General features: G+C 42.7%; 1 protein-coding gene across 4 annotated transcripts in view; it reads left to right on the top strand.

Annotated features, from left to right (window-relative positions):
• Positions 1-8,804: 8,804 nt before the first annotated feature.
• ACOT11 (acyl-CoA thioesterase 11) overlaps positions 8,805-20,580 on the top strand; it is a 96,758-nt gene continuing 84,982 nt past the window's right edge. For 2 of the 4 annotated variants that reach the window (XM_033152049.1, XM_033152048.1), the window contains exons 1-2: positions 16,407-16,449; positions 16,893-17,014. In XM_033152049.1, the coding sequence (XP_033007940.1) occupies positions 16,422-16,449; positions 16,893-17,014 (150 nt within the window). In that variant the 5' untranslated portion in view covers positions 16,407-16,421. Of the gene's footprint in view, positions 8,814-15,498; positions 15,566-16,406; positions 16,450-16,892; positions 17,015-20,580 lie in introns of those variants that run through there. The other 2 variants (XM_033152051.1, XM_033152050.1) reach the window with 2 other exon arrangements.

The following is a 20,580-nucleotide window of genomic DNA, read 5'->3' as shown; positions in this document are numbered from 1 at the left end:
TCCCACACATACGTTTACTTAGAAGTAAATATGGCTCCTGCTGAAAAAGGGGCTGAAATGCATCCAGCAAGTATATTATTTCTGCATAAATAACTTTATCTGTATTAATTTGCAGTTAATAAATGTGCACTTTATTATCCTTGTGCAAACAGAACTGTGGTTTGTCAACCTAAACTTGGCCTAGTTTCGTAACATGCAACTATCTGAAACATTGTTTGCCGTTTTGTATTTTTCCACATGTTTTTGGTAAGGTTTAATAAAAATGTTTCATAAAATTAGATTTCTAAAAATTTAGCAGAATTCCGAGGAAACTGGAACAAGCTAACAACATTCCTAAAAGGTGAGCATTTGTACCAAAGGTGATAAGGGCAAAAAAAAAAAAATGCCCCCAGACCACCCTCAAATGTTCTCAAGGCAGGCAAAATTGCACCCTCCATGCTGCTTAGCATTGCAGTAATAGTTGGGCAGTAGAGTAAAGTATTAAAACCTTATCGATAAATATATTTCAAAAAGCACATTCCTTTACTCTGCAGGCATGGCCAAACTTGGCCCTCCAGATATTTTGGGACTACAATTCCCATCATCCCTGACCATTGGTCCTGTTAGCTAGGGATGATGGGAGTTGTAGTCCCAAAACATCTGGAGGGCCAAGTTTGGCCATGCCTGCTCTAGGGGGCTGGAAGCCTGCGGTTCTCAAGATGCTGCTGTGATAGGTCAGCCGGTAGAGCTCTTAATCTCAGGGTCATGGGTTTGAGCCCCATGTTAGGCAAAAGATTCCTGCATTGCAGAGGGTTGGACTAAATGACCCTCGTGGTCCCATCCAACTCTGTGATTCTATGAGAAAATAGGTGCTTCCCTAATTAAACAGGCAGAGCTGGACTCCATGAAGCATGTTTTGCAGAAGAATTGAAATGCATATAGACTGTAACTGGAGCTCATCCTTCTTCCAGGACTCAGAAAGGCTGTCCTATATGAAGTGTTGACTCTTGCAGAGGAACACTAGTACAGCTTCAGCTACATCCTGAAGTTCCTGACTCATTCTGGTCACCATCTGCTTGTGCCATCTCCATCTCTCTCTGAAGGTCCTTTAACTTTCCCTAGGAGGAGATGAGGAACGTGCTACACGAAGCCAAGTTCTATCTCAAAAGCTCCTTACATAAAGCTTTTGGAATAATTTCTTCTGAGTGGTGTTCAATACCTCTAGCTACACAGGCCAATTTCTAATTAACTGATCTGAATTCTTTCTGAACATTGTGCCAGCAGTTTTTGAGTTCCAACCACCCACCCACACCCTTCTCATCTACTTTAGAAGATGACGGAAGATCGTGCAAGCTGTATCAATGCATTGGGCTGTGTCCAGCCTAACTGAATGAGTTAGTTCCTACTGAAATCAAAGGAACTGAAATGAAGACACAATTAACTTTCAGTGGGACCCAAGTTAAACGAATGGGATCATTTGGATCCACCCCATCATGGTGTGTTGTCACCAGGTGCCTTGAGTGACCCCAGCCACACATAGTGATTGCCTAATCTGGATTTGAGAGGGCAGTCCTAGATAATTCAATGGGGCTTGCTCCCAGGTAAAATGTCTCCATTGTTTCCTTTGGACGAGAAGTACTAGACTCACCCAACCTTTGTAATATTCATTTTCAAATATATAAGCATAGGTGATAGCAAATAGGCATTCCTACTTCTGGCAGAAGATTTCCTCCATATCAGGTTGGGCAGCCCCGTAAGAAGGTATACCCAGCTTCAACTAACTCCCGTTCTCTCCCCCCTGCCCATTCCAATGGCAAAGTGCTGTTCATTGCAACATTCCTCACCAGGACTCTGCCCCCACCGCTGCAAGTGAATTACCTTCACGGACATTAAAAAAATGTTAATGCTCTTTTCATCAAAATCTCAGGCCGCTCATTCACTCACTGATCCAGCCAAACTCACAACAACCAGTTAATAAAAAGAAAAACAACTATGGATTTTCCATTAAGAGTTTTAAATTAGCTTATTTTAGGATACAAGTCTATGTCTCTTAGGCCTGCAGAAAGCAAACAGGTGAAGCTTTTCCAGGCATGAAGATTCCATGGTGACAAGTGGGAAACATCATTTGATTTCTGCCCCTGTAAAGGCACAGAACCAGAAAAAGATGAAATCATTACTCTTGATACGAACCATCCTGACATAACTGAAGTAATTACTCCCAGGTTAATCACCCAACCTATCAATTGCTTATACTTACCTGGGAGTCAACTCTGGGAAAGCTGACTTCCAATCCCAGTATGCATTCAAAGGGTTGGACTGTTGGAAGTTTCCCCCATCACTTTCAAGAGACATGGGATTCCTCCGTGAATTTGTCCAGTCCCTTGTAAGTCATGCTAAAATGTTTCATTTTTTTGATGTGGCTAGATTTATTTTTTTGCCTAGTGTGAGGTATTGGTACAGTTGTGCGTTTTCAGTCCTTCCTACATTTTGGTCAGCTGCCCTAGGCATTGTCAGCATGAAGTGGCCAAAAGGGGATATATTCTCCAAACTTCAGAGTTTCCCTAGCATGGGATAGGCAACCATTATCCAAGAATTATCTAAGAATATATCTTAACTCTCATAATTCCTCTTTTGGGGATCTAGAAATATCTCAAATCTCACGTGTTCCTAGTTTGCAAAGGCTGATTACTAATATATTACTAAACTTGACAAATGCTGATTATCTTGAAGTGCTCTCCCTCCTGATTATTTTTTAACCAACTGTATGCATAGTCTGTGGTATCACTGTGTTTTGTCAACCCTCTCAAATTCATGAACCAAATCCCTATTGCTAGGTGAAACTGAATGGCTTGGATCCTAAGGTAGCAGCAGGCAGGTTGTGGATTGGTGGCAACCAAAAACAGAGGGTTGAAGTCTTCCAAATTGTCATCTGGCAAAGGTGTGTGTGTGTGTGAGAGAGAGAGAGAGAGAGGGAGGGAGGGAGGAACAGTGTTTTTCCCTTCCCTGCCTTTCCATAAAAACAAACACACACACAATTTTGTAAACATAAAAGGTGCAGTCCTGTGAATCTTTATTCATGTTGGTCCCATGGAGTTCAGTGGGACTTACTCTCAGGTAAATGTGTGGAGGACTGTAGCCTTGGCCTTCAGATAAAATCCTACAGAAACTTACCTGGGAGTAGGGCCCACGAGACACAGTGGGACTGACCCCCATTTTCCAAACCATCCAGGCACTCACCTTGAGTAGTATAAAATTGTTGCCCACAAGCACCCACAGCAAGAAGCTCCCATCCCTTAACCACAATAGCAAAAGAGCAAAAAGTGATATTAAAAAAGCATACTCTACACAACTCTCAGCTCCTTCCGGCTGATCAGCTGAAGTAATTTGGGAGCCACATCCAGCCTATGAGCTGGGGGTTTGCCACCCCAATCTTCACCCATTCTTGTGTCTTTCTAGTGTTTGCGTTGAAGCTTGCAAAAGTGACACAAGTGATTTGTTTAGTGTGTATTTCTTTCTTGGGAACTCTCCCAAAAATCTTGAACGACCCCTTTGTTTTCCCTTTAAATTTTTATAAATATAAATTTAAAAAATTATAAATATCGTGACACATTTTCTTTATTTTGAAAAAGATTGCAAAACTTTTGTATTAGGTCAGCTTCCCATGCAAATGTATGTAGCTCATAACACCCAAATTAATGTCTCAGTGGGACTTGCATGTAGGTGGGTGAGAATATGGATTGCAGTCTTAAATCTTGCGCTCTCTCTCTCTCTCTCTCTTTGTACCTTGGCCGTCCTGTTCAGCCTGTGCATGATCTTGCTTATCCAGCATTCTAAAGCCCTGCTCTCTGTTCAAACATGGCATGTAAAGTGTTCTGTAATCCTCTATGGGTAGGATGTGCCAATATTCTTTCAAATAGTACAAGTCTTGGAGACTAGGCAGTGTTCATGTGGAGGGACTGTCACTGTAAAACACCCACATTCCAAGTTGCATTGGCATTGCTTGTGTTGATATTATTGCCAATTATACACTGACTAGCAGAAAGAATTCCCAGGCAATGCCGGGCACCAAGAAACCAGAAAAAAATAAATCAGTGGGTTTTGAAATAACTGGTTAGAATCAGTGCAGCTTTGAAAGGTTCGGTCTGCCATATGATTCAGTGTCCCGAAGTAAGAGTACTACTCTAAACTGCCTTGGTCAGGCCACACCTGGAGTCCTGTGTCCAGTTCTGGGCACCACAATTTGAGAAGGAGGGTGACCCAAATGATCAAGTGTCAGGGGGACAAGTATTATGAGGAATGGTTGAGGGAGTTGGGTATGCTTAGGCTGGAGAAGAGGAGACTGAGAGGATATATGTTGGCCACCTTCCAATATCTAAAGGACTTTCACATGGAAGATGGAGCAAGCTTGTTTTCTCCTGCTCCGGAAGGTAGGACTTTCAACCAATGGATTCAAGTTACAAAAAAGGAGATTCCAGCTAAACACCAGGCAGGTAGAACTTTGTGACAACAAGTGGAACTGACTCCCTAGGGAGGTGGTGACTCTCCTTCACTGGAGATTTTTAAGTAGAGGTTGGATGGTCATCTGCATGTAGAGAGTGCATAGAAGACTATAAGCCTCTCACCTGACGGAAGTTAGCCTCTATTCACACTTTTGTATATTGCTATAAAATCTTTTGATGAAGAGCGCTGAGCAAATATTTTAAATAAACTAATTTAATGATGCTTGTGAGTTTTCTTTTTGTTTTCTCTTTTGCAACCAATATGTGTGTTTTTAAAACTATGGTTTAATGGCAGGCGATGGGAAGCCTTGAATTTTGCAATAAACAAATAAATAAATTGCTTGAATGAAGGTTTCCTCCATCCCCTGTTGGTGACAACTTGTCGTCGTCCCCCCCCCCCCGCCACCACCACCGCCACCACCACACAGTTACCCAGATTAGAAGTGTGTTTATTTGCAGGGTTGTCTGTTCTCTGATCGGCTTTGCTTATTTGGTAATTACACTTGCCTTCCATTCTACCTCATAGTTGTGGTTCCGCGCCCAGTGCTGCTGAAGTGGTTGTACTCTCCTAAATCTGTCTCTAGCCTTCGTACCTACAGTGCCTTTTCCACCAAGGTCAGGAGAAAAGGCATTTTACAATTTCTGCCAAAATCCTTTGACAAACCAACTTCAACTCTACCAATACAGTGGTACCTTGGGTTAGGTACGCTTCAGGTTAAGTACGCTTCAGGTTAAGAACTCCGCTTAAGAACAGAAATTGTGCTCTGGCGGCACAGCAGCAGGAGGAGGTTCCATTAGCTAAAGTGGTGCTTCAGGTTAAGAACGGACCTCCAGAACGAATTAAGTACTTAACCCGAGGTACCACTGTAATGGTGCCTGAGGACTGTACCAAGCTGCATCATGGGAGAGAGAATCTACCCATCACTTTGCTCCATAGGCCTTAATTTATTGAATGAGGTTCTATTGCAGCCATGTTGTTTTTTAGCTTCTAAAATCCTTTGCCTAACAACTGGGTTTTCTTCTTTCTCACACACACATTTTGGCTTAATGTAAGTATGGTTTCATGGAACCAACAAATCCTTGCTGGCTTTTGTTTTCCATCAGAGGGTGGAGGTGATGAGAGAGAACTACTTCAGAAGTTTTCCAGCTAGGCTTCATAATAATCCAGCCTGTTAAATGCCTCAGTACCAGGTAATGCAAACATTACTCAGAGTGTAAAGCCTGAAGTTAGGCTTTCCTTGTCTTGGTCTATAGACTTTCAGTATGTTTCTCATTATGCAGCTGAAACGGATATGCACAGTTATGTAGCACAGCCTGCCTTAACTGCACTTTATGAGGTTAGGAAAAGATCAGGCAAAAATATACTCTGCGGGTGATGGGAGTGCAATTCTAAAGGCTCATAATTGAGAGTCAAATCAAAACCAGTTTTCTCTGGAATACAGAGGCATGGTTATTACTGTGCCAAACTACAACCTTTCTACCCCCTAGATGTCTCTTGCATACAGCTGTTCAGAAAAAAATGTCAGATGAATTCATTTTGTAGGATAGGAGGAGGATGACAAACACACAGCTTCTCCCTCCCTCCCTCCCTCTACTCGACAACTTTTACTCAATCATTTATTTTTTAACAAGTTTATGGAACCTGGAAATCTGTCTAGTAGAAGGATAAAATATCCGATGGCACTGAGCAACAGGAAAGTGGAAGATTAGAACAGAAATTATTATAGATCCTTTTTCTCTGTGCTTTAGGACTCCATTTGTTTGCAACCTGAGGTCTACATCACATGTGAACGTTCACCAGAGGTTGCAGCATCGTGATGCCTTGCATGTGTGAAATGTTCATAACAGATGAAAAGCTGCAGGCAGAGCTTTCATATCCTATTGCCTCTAACAGATTTTTAAATGGAGGTGGCTGACACATTTTGTTGCAACTATCACATGATGGGACAGGCACCAAGTGATGTCAATCAGTGTGTTAATTAGCTGTGAACTGGCTCATTTGAGGTGTGTTGAATCATGGTTTCTAAACCCAAGTACCTTTTCCCCCAAGAGTGACATAAAATCCACATTATCTTTAGTTGGGCCAACCAAAACATTACAAAAAAGTTTGAGTTCCCCAGAATTCACCATCAGGCCAGATGTAAAAATGCAAATGAGGTGGGGGGGCGGGTGGTGTTGGTGATGCAACCCTTGTCTGCCTCTGCTGAAAGTCTTAAAGTAGAGGGTAGGAGGAGTTAGCAGACATTCAGCTGAGGCCCTTTTAAGTACTTGGGTTTCAAATTGCAACCCAGCCTTCTGGGAAGAAGAAGTACAAAATGGATGGTTTCCCATCTCTAAAAATACAACAACTAGCTAATACTCAGTTTTTCTCCATCTCTAGGTGAAGCATCCTTTAATGGATGGAGAACAAGGATGAAATGGAACCCCAACCCCTAACAGATCTATGCAACTGAAAATGGGGGTACTGCATAGGCGTTTTCAAATGAAGAAATAAAGTTTTCTCACTGGGAGACTCCAGACTTGCTTTTATATTCAAGTGGTAGTTGATGGGTTCAGACAGTCCCCATACCACTTGCAGTTTACAAACTTACATCTGGCAATCCAGAATGGGTAAAATATATCAAAACTCTCTGCAGTTCTGCCTTACAACTTTGGTAACCCTACTAAACAATAAATGATACTTGTTCTAAATCCAATATATGGGTTTCTGCCTTGATTGCAATTTGGGAGTGCCTAGGATTTGTTGGTGGGCAAATAATAAATAGTTCTATTTTAAAAAAGGAGACTTCCTGGATGCCAAGATCCATATTTGGGCAAGTACTCTTTGGTGAAAGAACCCTAGGAGAGATATAAAATCACAAAATATGCAGCAAAGTAAAGCATGGAAATATAGTATGTTAGACCTTTAAATATGTGCTTCTAAGTTCCTTCCAAAGTTTCCCTCTTTCCCTAGCATAGAAAAAAAAACCACATTTGGTAAGTTAAACATGGTTTTATTTCAAACTCTCCAAAGGTCAAGTTAATGTGCTTTTTCCATATAACATTCAGAAAACATTGCACAGGCAGTAAAACCTGGTTTAGTTACGTTAGTGAAAGTTCCTAAATTATGGATATAGTAACACAAGAATGGCTTATAAGAGCCATGCAGTCCGAGCTGCAGCAACCAGCTCAAAACCTCTTCACGTGTTGAGCTTTTCTGGTAGACTGAATTACAACAATAGCTTGATTACCTTCCGCCCAATATGAGGGGGCGTGATCCAGCTAAGCCTAGCTTACTCTATGACATTAACCCCTTCATGCATTAATTAGTCTTAAGCATGTTGGTTATATGAGGCTGGTTATCCCACAGATCATGCTATATTTATTACTAGGGATGTTCAGGAGCACTGCCAATAAGAAGTAATAACACAACTGTTTTTCCTCCAACTATTCATGCATTCCGCATATCGTATTTTTCGCTCCATAGGGATCAATGGACCATAGGGCGCACCTCGTTTTTAGAGGAGGAAACAAGAAAAAAATGTTTTTCTGGTTTTCCTCCTCTAAAAGCCCTGTTTTTTTGAGGATCAGCTAAAAGTTTTGCAGTTTTTTTTGCAAAGGGAAAAGCCCTGTTGTTGTTTTTTAGGATCAGCTAAAAGTTTGGCAGATTTTTTGCAAAGGGGGAAAAGCAAAGAGGAAAATCCCCATTTTTATGGGGTTCAACTCACATTTCTGCAGCTTCTAAAGGAAAGGGAGCTTTTTCTACAGTTTCCAGACAGAGTATCTAATCAGCCAGTCACATGTCGCTGGGGAAATGCCATTTTGTGAACCAGAGTTGGTCTACATCATCAAATGGACAAAAAGAAATTCATTGGTGATTGTTACATAGAGCAATAGGTACAGTAACAATTGTCAAGCAAGTGTTGGTGAACTAAAGTGATAAAAAGCTGTAATCCCAATTCAAACTGCAGGTGATACAATTGAGTTTCTTGCCCTGCTAAGATACAGGGCAGCTGGTGGGCTTCTTCCCTACAATGGCCATAGTCACTGCACCAAACTCAAGGCAACCAGGAGAAACAAGGCTGTGCTCCATCCAGTCCCTTACATCTATTTTTGGCAACTGATTTCCTCAAAACATGGAGTGGATTGCATTGCTGAAGGAAGCAAATCAAAGGCTTCTTTCCCCGCCCCCCACTTAGACTGCAATACATGCCATATATTTAAAGTGCATGACTGCCCCTAAATAATCTTGGGAATGGTAGTTTGTTAAGAGTGCTAGGTATTGTGGCTCTGTGAGGAGTAAACTCCCCATGATTCTTAGGGGGAAGCCCTGTGCTTTAAATGCAGTCGCTTCAGGTAATTTTCTCCCCAGCTGTGATATATGCCAGGAAGGGGGAGGGGGGAGAAACTGCTTGAAGCAATAGAGTGTGGTGGGTTAAAGTGGTTGGAAAGGCATGGCCTGGTTTACCCAGACCTATGCAATACATTTCATGGGTTTAAAATAATAATAATTAGGGTGCACCACCACCTTGCCCACTGTGGCTTTCTATGTCAGAATGGGCATTGCATATGAAACTGTTACGAAAACACTGCAGCCTAATTTGAATAGTAGAATGTCTGGCATCTGGTGGGCAGGGCTTTTGTGTTGTGTTCTGGAATTAGCCCCACCCATCAGGTGTTCAGTTAACTTCAGTTAGAGAGGCCAACTGTCATTCTTGGCTCATGATGTTGTTTTAGTTTCTCTCAGATAGTATGTCATTGTGTTACGATTTTCTTTATTATTATTGAAGCTTTGTTTGACATATATCTGAGCCGCTTACTTTGATGAAAGAAAAGAAACTCTGCTGAAGAATGGTGGAATATCCTAAACTGGGTGAGGGAGGGGATATTTCCAGTCTGACAGGAGGATTGTGTTTTTTTAATCATTCCCACCTTCCACAACAGAAACATCATCCCTGGCTTCCCAGTGGCATCTAATTTGACCCAAAGCTCCCCTCCCCTCATACTAATTGACATTTTGAACCCTGGTGGAAAAACAACTGAAATTGACCTAAGTTGCACCATTGACTCACAGGTAAGATTGTGATTGTTTCCTAAAAACCTGTGGGGCAAGAATTGGTGCTAACAGCAGCTTTAAGACTTGTACCCTACCCCCCCCGCCCGCCCCATGGATACTATTAGGCTCCCAACATGGGAAGAGTTTTGCAGCTTTCAGTCCATATGCCCAACCGCTTCAAACAGTTGCTGTTATTCACATACGACACACCCCTTTTCTGTTTTAATTCTGCTGCAATACTTTGCTAGACCATTGCTGAATGCAGTGTTGTATTTGCAGTACCCTGTTTAAATCTGACATTATAGCGACAGTCATGTTGCAGCGGTATGAAAAGCTACGCTCCTGAGTCCATGTCTTTGTTTGTTTGTTAAGGGTTCCCTGGAAAATGTATTGGCGCTTAGCCTGTTTATTCTCTCTCCAACGCGCACCCTCCCCCCCCCCCCCATTTTAAAATTGAAACAGTAGTTCTTTGTCACAGTGGTCAGATCAGACTTGATTTATTTGGTATACAGGAAGCTAACCCAGCAGGGAACTTGGGGTGTTGCTGCTTTAACTGAAGTCTTTTGAATAACGGGGAGGAGCAGAACACAAGGAGCCTTGCTTTGGAACAGAGCAGAATGAGTTTACTCAAGAGATAAGGCCTTTTTTTGCTTCTGATGCTGGGCTTGTTAGCATATGTTGCCGCTTTGCCAATCTTGTGGAAAAGCCAATAACCATAAATGCATTTGATGTGGCTGCTTTCCTTTTCATGTGTGCTGCGCCTGCCCCGGCCACCCCCAAGCAGCCACACAGTGAGGAGAAACTGCTGTGGTGGCGGGTAGGGGAGGCTGTCCACAGGTGTAGGCCAGTGCTTGGGCAGGCTGTGTGTGTGTGTGTGTGTGTGTGTGTGTGTAATTAAGTAAGTAACTGATGGTGCTTTCAAAATCTAGTGCTGCCTGGCTGACTGCTTCATCCTCTGTGTGATCAATGCTTAAATGAAACAGGAGATTTAAAAAAATATAAATCATCGTAACTCCCCACTATTCTCCTTACAAGGAAATTGGCTGTGTGAGAAGTTGTTTGCGGAACCTCCTCCCACTTGGTGGAGTATCAAACAATAACATCTTACATGCGGGGCTGTTCAGTGATGCCGCTGGAAAAGGTGGGGAGGGGGAGACTTGCACAAATGGCATTTAAAAGCAACCTCATAGCTGGAGGAGCTCTTGAAGAATAATTGCATGTGGTCTAAAAAGCACACACAGAATCAGGAATGCACAGCCCATATCCAACCCTTCCAGGTTTTTAACTAGAATTTTGCTGCTGTGTATACTACTCCCATTTGCTCTGCATCCAACATGCTCCCGCCACTGGTTTGGGAGGCAGCATGCACATGGCATTAGCCACAATCCATATCTAGCTTGTCATTTCCTATTAAATACTTACTGTGTTTCCCCACAAACCAGCTGCTCTCCAAATTGAGAATAGAGAATGCCCTAGCTGTGTTTTAAGGCAGTAATGTGCACACAGCCTGAATGAGGAACATTCAAAAGGTCACATCCACACCTTACATTTAAAGCACTACCACTTCAACAGCCATGGCTTCCTACAAATAATGCCAGGAACTGCAGTTTCAGGGCACCGAGAGTTGTTAGGAGAACCCTCAGTAAATATCCTTAACAAACTAAAGTTCTCAGGGTTCTTTGTGGGAAGCCATGACTGCCAACATGGTATAACAGTGGTTTGAATGTACAGTGTGTGTATCTCTCCTTAGTATTTCTAATGCTTGCTAGAAGATGCTTGAAAGTTGTAACTAATGGTTCATCTGCAATTCCCCGAGTGTTTTAAAGGATCTGTTTCTGGCATATGTTGTATTGTCTGTGTTCACTATGCATTGATCTCTGCCCACAGACGCTGCAGCCAGGGGCAATTGGGGGATCTGCATAGAGAGTGCAGCTCATATTACCTGCTCTGTGTTCCTGAATTTTAGGGTTTTGTCCTGCTCTTATAGAAGAGAATGGGAGAGCTGTCAAGCAGACAAGCCTGAACTGTTCATAAGTTGGCCTTGGCCATGAAAATCTGGGGAGAACCTAAATCCTTCGTTATACAGGGACAAAGGTCCAAGCTTATTGAAGCAAGAGTCTGACATCTGAGCAGGATGGAGCCTCAAACCGTATTTTGTCTGATCCAGGGAAGCAAATAAGATATTTATAGTTACAGGTAGGTAGTGAGAGTTTGTGGTGCTCAGGCTGCTTTTGAGACTAGTTTCACTCACCTGTGCACTTGCTTCTGTGGCTGCATAATGGCTGCTAAACCTGTGCATGTTTTAGAATCTTATTACAAAGGCACCATATGACAGCATCACTCTCTCCTCCCAAAGGAGAATTTAGCTACCCTGAACACCAGCCATTCATAAAGGTAAAAACGGAAACACCTTCCCAATAGGGTTGCCATATTTCAAAAAGTAAAAACCAGGAACCCTGGTTTTGTTGTTTTTTTAGGATGGCTCCAAAATTGTTGAGCTTTTTTTAATACAAACCTCAAAGTTGTTGAGCTTGTTTTTACAAAAACTTGATTTTACGATTGTCTTGCCTAAGATCCAGGACAAAGCACCCCCTTTTGGAAATTCCCCTTTGAAATCCCGCCTTTGAAATCCCAGTAATGTCCGGGAAAGTCCAGACATATGGCAGCCCCACTTCCCAAGGACATGACTCAAGAGCACACCTGGAAAGAATGCTTCCATCTGCCTGACTGGAAGCCATAGATAAATATGGATTATCCCATTATATTATTATTATTATTATTATTATTATTATTATTATTATTATTATTATTTATACCACCCTATACCCATATGTGGCAGATCCTGAAGTTGAGTCTTCAGTACTTTGGCCACCTTATGAGAAGAGAAGACTCCCTGGAAAAGACCCTGATGTTGGGAAAGATGGAGGGCACAAGGAGAAGGGGACGACAGAGGATGAGATGGTTGGACAGTGTTCTCGAAGCGACTGGCATGAGTTTGGCCAAACTGCGGGAGGCAGTGGAGGATAGGGGTGCTTGGCGTGCTCTGGTCTATGGGGTCACGAAGGGTCGGACACAACTGAATGACTGAACAACAACAACAACAACATACCCATATGTAGATTTCAGGGTGGTTCAGTTACCACATGGTAGGGATTTTACCACATGGGTGCTTGGTTGTCTATATTAATGCAAATTAACTGGGTCCCAACCCCCACTCCCCACCCACAGATTATAATATGCAGTAAAGATCAGAGGCCTTATTGTGTGCTGTATTTCCCTTGAGAATTGCACATGTACTAAGTTAGCTGTCTGTACTTCCCCATGTCATGAACCTGAGGTGGCTGGCTTGGATAGTGGTAAATGCCGGGGAGGAAAGTGGGGAGTGAGAGAAAGAGCAGCTGGAATATGTGGCCTGCAGCCCTGCACCAGTTGACCATTGCCTTTTTAAGTGGTGCTATTGTCTATTATTTGCCTGGATAAGATCAGACTGGTGTGTGATTGACACAATAATAGCAGTGGATTTAAAAGAATCTGAAGAAGTGTGCATGCACATAAAAGCTTATACCCAGAACAAACTTAGTTGGTCTCTAAGGTGCTACTGGACAATTTTTTAATTGTTTTCAGTAGTGGATTTATTCTGCTTTATTACTTGTTCTATGATGCTTCCGCAATTCTACTGCATTATTGCTGTCCAGAGGGGTTGTAGCACCACAAAAGTTGGACTAACCCCAGGGCTGTATTAAGCATATGTGGCGCCGGGGTGCAAAGATCCATCCAGCGTGTTCCCCCCCCCCAGGTTGCCCAGTCCCAGGTGCACAGGAGGGCGGAGCCGGCCGGCTGCCTCAGCATCTTGCTGGCTCGGTTGCCCCCCGAACTTGCAGCAGAAGAGCCCGTCGTGGTGCTCCGACCGACGGGCGGGCTCTTCCCCAGACTCGACTCTTGGCCTGGCGCCCCTGAGAGCACAGTGCCTGGGTGCCCCGCACCCCTAGCGCCTATGGGTAAGACGGCCCTGCCTAACCCCCACCTCAAACAGAACATTTATGGTAGGGGAAATTGTGGAATTATGGCAGGGACTTATAGAATAGGCACTAACTTGGAAATGGAGCAATATGACTGCCCCCAAAACTTTTTGCAGGTTCAAATAGTTTTGAAAGTGAGATCATGTGTGATGGCCATGGTAGTATAGTGAGCAGAAATCACTGGGAATGAGCAATGAAAAGGATGTCTGGAGGGGCTCCAGATATGGGGAAAACTCCCTCCTTTGTCTTCCCTTTCTCAGACGGGCCATGTTCTCAATGAAATTTGTGTGAGAGGAAATTGTGGTGTTCAGTAGCAGCAAAATGCCAACCAAAGTGACTAAGGAATAGAAGGAAGATGCACCAACAAATCCAGAGGAAGCCCATGTTTGACCAGGATCGTAATCTCTTATTTAAGTTGTGCAAAGGAATCTGTCGCTGGTCTATCTAGTTCAGTAGTGTCTACCCTGATAGCCAGCAGCTCTCCTGGACTTCAGATGGGGGACATTCCTAGTTCTTCCTGAAGATGCTGGGTATTGATCCTGGCATCTTTTGCATGTAAAGCAGATGCATTACCGCCAAGGAATGGCCCCTTACAGGAATGTAAAGATGAAAAGGCTCTGCCTCATATGTATGATATGATGCACGCTGGTCCTAAAACCACAAAAGAGATGGACCCCAACTTTGGTACATGACTGTGGTCTCATACAGCAAATATTCAATGTTTCCCTACACACTTTTCTGTTCCTGTACTGATCTGTCCTATCAACATCCTTTCCGCATTCCCCATCCCAAGCCAAGTCCTAAATCTATACATCTGTAGTTCAAACCCATTCCTTCTTATTTATTTATTTATTTATTTATATTAAAAAACAAGATTTGCTTATAATTTTTGCCACAGCTTTCAAGGAAAAGCCCTGTGAACCAACGCCACACAAGATTGTTCTGTCTGTGGCAGACTGGGATGTAGACGAGTCAGTACGTTCTCATTCCACTTTGCTATAATTTAGAAATGGTTGAGCGAGAAGGATAAAATTGGAACAAGACTTTTCCTCTTGTATTTGGACGGTAGACTGGAATCATTATGGGGTGGTCAGCAGCAGTGCTGTCCAAAGCTACGAAGGTAGTCTTTTAATAACACAGGTCTGCTCTGTGATTAGCCCCTGTGAACTGGGGCTTTGCTTTAGACTGTTTGCTTTGTGTAGTTTATAGGTGTGTAAACATGATTGGCTCCGTTTCTTTGAAACAGACCCTTGTTAGGATGTCCAGATTCCATCAATGGAGGGTTAAGTGGGTATTGGTGACTCCACCAAGGCTGGGGAAGAGGATCTTTTTAATAAGGTCCAAAGCACTGCAGTTTGCGTGCTCTGTGCCTGCCTCTATTTGCAGGGTGGTTTTTTTTTTTTTTTGTAAACATTATTTGCTACTATAGTGCAGGAGTAGTGAGCAAAGCAATAGTGATGGCGGTCTAAGCTTTTATCACATATCCCCTTGTATTCAGGGTCCCTTTTCCTACCTACAAACACACTTCCTGTCTTCCAAGTTTCAGCACTGAGTGGCATTGTTAATTCCATCAATTAAGAAAATGAAACTGTTTTGGAAAGCGCAGTTCCTAGTTCTGTTATTTTATCTGTGTTGTCTATATGCCCCACCCAAATGAAGAGCTGCAGACAAATTAAAATGAAGAGTATTTGAAACGAGGCTTCCTGTCCTTTTGATAAATGGAACCAAGAGACATTTAAAAAATATATTCCAAAGAATATTCCACAGAGCAGTATGAAGAATGTCACAAAATAAGTATGCAAGCTTTAGAGTTCTCCAGAATGCTTCTTCAGGCTACATAGTGGTGGGGAGCAGAGAGAGAAAAGCAGGCTGATGATGAAGCCATGGTCCTGCAGCTTTAAGATGCAGAGGTTCTTCGTCTTCTATTGCTTTTTTACCCAGCACACACACCTGAAAGGCTGCCTAGTTTTATTTATTTCTGTTGCAATCTGCCAGAGGAACTGTGTTTCTTCTAAGCTTGGAGACAAACCTGGGTAACAACTGGTTTTTGTTCTTTTCAGGAATGGGGGAGTCAGCCATTGTGTTTTCCTCCAACAGGCCTTTGTGGGAACTGACTGTTTTTAAATAGTTTTTTTTAATAGTGCTGCACTGTTTTTACTATCTGCATTTTAATAGATTTGTTTCTATAGGGTTTTGATTCTATTAGAGTTTAATTACTCTATTAATTAACTTTATTTAATTAACTATTGTATTCTATATGATTTTAGCTTTTTGTATTTTATCAGTGTTGTTTTAATTTGTACAAGCTGCCTCGAGTTCCAGTCTGAAAAGCTGGTATATGAATAAATATAATAATAATAATAATAATAATAATAATAATAATAATAATAATACAGAGCTTCATTTGCAACTCTCCTCTCATCTAAAGACTGTGACCAAATACAGACTCATGACTTTCATATCAGTTTTTCTTATGCTTCTCTCAAAACCTGCACAGTAAGAAAGGGGTTGCCTGTGGTGAGTGCAGGTTTGGAGCCTAATCAAATGGCTCTCTTGGCTAATAGCAGCAGCTGTAACTTTTCATTCTGCCCATGGCAAACCATGAGCCTGTATATTTAGGATTCTGCCTCTTTATATATATATATATAAAGTTTAAGCCATTCTGGGTTAAATCCCAGAAGCCTGTGTTTGTCAAGAGGTCACACAAACAAGAGCCTTCACTCTGGTAAGGAGACAGTTCTGCATCTTCTTTGTAATCTGGTTCTGTGATGCAAGGATGGCCATATTGTGAGCTGAGCTGAAGGCTTTGACCTCAAGTGGTGAATTGGGGGCGAGGCTAAGGAGCAAAATATGCCACACCCAGACCCGGGTCTTGAAGCAGCAGGGGAAATGGCACCAGGCATCTGCATGCATTCAGGTGTGCAATTGTTCCAGCAGATGCCATATTGTGCAAGATGGCCCCAGGAAGCCTGTATGCCATTTATGTACCCTGTTTGGCACCACCTGTCAGCAGAGAAGGCTGACCAGATGTGCATGGACAGGAGAAAATGGGCTTTGCTTCTTCAGTACAGGAGGCAGCCTTCTAGCTTCAACACCCCCCTGTTTACATGCCCCAAAGCTGTAGTTTTCTCCAATGGCAGGAAGTGATGGGTAGTTGCTTAGCAACTGCAACATGCTTTGCCTTATAACCCTGGCAAAATAACTAGCCAGACTGGGGTTGAGGTGCTGCTGTTATAGCAGGCAGATGCAAAAGCAGGACTAATACCCAGGATAATTGAGCCATGAATTACAAACGTCCAAATGGTGCTAAACCCTTTCCCTTGTTCTTTCTTCCTCTTTTTATTTTTATTTTGTCTACAGGTGATAAGTTGGGAAACAGTATGAGCAAAATGCCACAAAAGAAAAACTCCAGCAGGAAGCATGGGTGGTTCTGGGGCGCAGGAGGTGCAAAATTACTGAGAGTTCAGAAAATCAGCATTCTGGTAAGGCACAAAATGTAACCGGATATCACCATATGATGGCTTGCAGGGCAGCGACTGGTATGTTTTCATCTTCTGAATGCTTGTGGAACATCTATTTTTGGTGGTATCTGACTAAACCATACTCAGAGTAGACTAGTCAATTACTTAATAAGTTATTATGACTAATTTTAAGTCCATTGGTTTCAATGAGTCTACTCTGAGTACAACTTAGTGAGATGCCACCCTTTGTCTTTGGATCCAGTTTTAGCCTGGAAACGACTACAGCCAAACCTTGGAAGCCAAACGCCTTGGCACTTGTACATTTTGGCTCCCGAACGCTGCAAACCCAGAAGTTCTGGTTTGTGAACGTTCTTTGGAAGCCGAACGTCCGGCACGGCTTCCGTGGCTTCCTATTGGCTGCAGGAGTTTCCTGCAGCCAATCGTAAGCTGCCCCTTGGTTTCTGAATGTTTTGGAAGTTGAACGGACATCTGGAACAGATTCTGTTTGGCTTCCAAGGTACGACTGTAAAGTGCTACTTGTGTAGACAGCACTCTCTTCAATGCCTTGGGCTGACAATTTGACTTCTTGGTGGGACCTGCCCTACTTCTTTTCACATGTAGTAGTCCATTTTTTGCACAAACCCATCAAATGACTTACATTTTGTATTAAATATTATAATATATGCAACTTTCCACAAGCTGTGTGTGATTCGTTTTCACTACAAGCCTTGAGTTTTCTTGGGAAAGCATGGAGAAGTATAATTTTGACACTCCTGGAGCTGGTTCTCTCTTTTGCTGCACAACAGCAAGAGAGACAGAGGAAGAAATTCCAGATTGGATGTGATGGGGGTGGGGGGAGGAATCCAAGTTGGATTCACCCCAAGGCATAGGTGGGTCATGGTACTAAGCAGTCTCCTGATTATCCTATCAGGTAAACTCTCTGTGTCTCCATCTGATAATTTTCTGGCAGAAAAAGGAGTATCCAGTCTTTCCTGATGGATTGGATATTGTGTGATAACTGGCTCTGGCAGTAGGCTGGAGAAAAGAGCTGAACTGTGGAATTCTGTGACTTAAAAAAAAATATGAAGGGGGAGGAGAAGGGAGCTCCTTGCAAAATGCAAAGTCTGAAAAGGACAGGAAGGTGGATTGGTATGTGGATTGTAGGTGTGTGTGTTTAAATTCTGTCCACATTTGATGGGAAACACTGGGGAAAAAGAAATGGAATTTGTTAATGTGTCCTGACTTACTTGGAAAATGTGAATGAAGAATCTCGAATTTTGATATTAATAGGTGAGTTTCCCCATCCCTCAGAAGTATTAACCTTCCCATATTCTAGTTTAGGTTACTGCAATGTGTAACATGTGGGGTTGCCTTTGGAGACTGATTGGCAGCTGAATTCTGCCCCAGATGCAGTTTCCAGATTGCCGACCTGGGCAACCTATAACACCAATCTTGGCACAACTGCACGGGCTGCCAATTGGTTTCTGGGCTCAATTCAAAGTGCTGGTTTTGACTTAAAAATCTTCCTGTGGTTTAGGATCCCAGTACCTCAAGGGCAACTACTACCTACCGGTACATGAGCCAGCCCCTCTTTCTGTGCCTCCCTCTGAGGGAGATGTGAGGGTGGTGGCACAAGAAAAAGCCTTCTCATTGGTGGCTCCCCATTAATCAAATGCTATTACCAAGGACGTAAGCCCAGTGCCATTATTATTCTGTTTTAAGGCACTCGGCAGAAACATATTCATTCACCTAAGCCTTTGGATCTTAATCTAGAGGGTACCTAAGTATGTTTGTAGCCTCTTATTCTGCTCATCTTTTTAGTGGGGTGCGTTAAGGCAATATTAAGAGCCTGCAGGATCAGGCCATTGGCCCATCTAGTCCAGCATCCTGCTCTCACAGTGACCAGATGCCTGTGGGAAACCTGCAAGCAGGATTAGAGCACAGACGTTTTCTCGCCTCCTGTGATTTCAAGCAACTGGTATTCAGAAGCATAGCTGCCATTGTGACTAGTACCCATCAATAGCTCTCTCCTGCATGAATTTGTCCAGTCCTCTTTCAAAAGCAGTCCAGGTTGGTGGCCATCTCTGCTTCCTGTGAGAGGGAGATCCAAGGCTTAACTATGCACTGCAGGAAGAAGTAACTTTCTTTTATCTCTCCTGAATCTTCCAACATTCAGCTTCATTGGATGTCCACGAGTTCTAGCGTTATAAGATAGGCAGAAAAACTTTTATCTATCCACTTTCTTCATGCTATGTGCATGATGTTACAAACTTCTCTCATGTCACCTCTCACTCACCTTTTCTCTAAACTGAAGTCTTTCAACTCCCCACTAATATCCAACCAAAAAGAGTTGAGTTGAATCTGCCTGCCTGTGTGTGTGTGTGTGTGTGAACATTTTAGGTTTTTTCTTCTTATACTTGGTTTTAATGTTTGTTTTTACATTGTAAGTCACTTTGAGTCACTTGTGAAGAAGTGAATAATAATAATAATAATATCATCCCAGGCACTTTTCTCCTATTCTGACCAGCTTCTAATATAGGAGCTGGCTTAGGATGACAGAGCATGGAGAAGTGGCTGGGACAGTTCAGCTCCCCTGTGATCTAAAAATAAGATGGAATATTTACATTAATACAGAAGACATATGATTGAACAGTTGTTACTGCTCCCATTGATGAAGAAGAAGAGGAGGAGGAGGAGGAGTTTGGATTTGATATCCCACTTTATCACTACCCTAAGCAGTCTGAAAGCGGCTAACAATCTCCTTTCCCTTCCTCCCGCACAACAAACACTCTGTGAGGTGAGTGAGGCTGAGAGACTTCAGAGAAGTGTGACTAGCCCAAGGTCACCCAGCAGCTGCATGTGGACGAGCGGGGAAGCGAACCTGGTTCACCAGATTACGAGTCCACTGCTCTTAACCACTACACCACACTGCCTTTTCTACAGTGGTTTCCCATCTCTGGAACAATCTCCACCTGGAAGGTACACCTAACTCCAGTGTGATGTCATTTTTCTATGTCCTCAAGCTCTTGTATGTTGAGTGAGGGACCAATAGCTCTCATTGCTGTTTTATGGTGACCACTTGTGATAACTTTATGGGTGCGTATGGATAGTTTTAGTTGTTGTATGTTTTCAATATTTGCTTGTTTATTGTGCAAGTCACCTTGAGACCTTTGGGTATAAGGTGAATCTGTAAGTTATTGTTACGATAGTGACGATGATGATGATGTTGTTGTTGTTGTTGTTGTTGTTGTTGTTGTTGTTGTTGATGATGATGCATAGTTTGGCCCTGGATGATAGTAGGAGCTGTATTTATGAACTATTTAGAATCAAGTTCAACAATATGTTAGTTACATATCTCTGTCTTTAAAAAAAAAAAAGCCACCATTTCACTTAAATTGCTTAGAAGGGTCCCAGTCCTGGTTGGGACCTCCCCAGCATGGGAAGGTAAGGAACCTTTATTCCTTTACTGCTTGCTAGGAAGTCAATCCAGATCAGGCCTCCTGTGGTAGCAATCTGTGGGGGGAAAAAACAAAAGCTGCACTTAAAGACACAGATACATAGCGGCAGCATGGCTCACCAGAGAGGAG

This window comes from Lacerta agilis, chromosome 6, assembly GCF_009819535.1.
Source record: "Lacerta agilis isolate rLacAgi1 chromosome 6, rLacAgi1.pri, whole genome shotgun sequence".
NCBI lineage: Eukaryota > Metazoa > Chordata > Lepidosauria > Squamata > Lacertidae > Lacerta > Lacerta agilis.
Note: the sequence above shows the minus strand (reverse complement) of the source record. Positions and strands in the feature narration are given on the sequence as shown.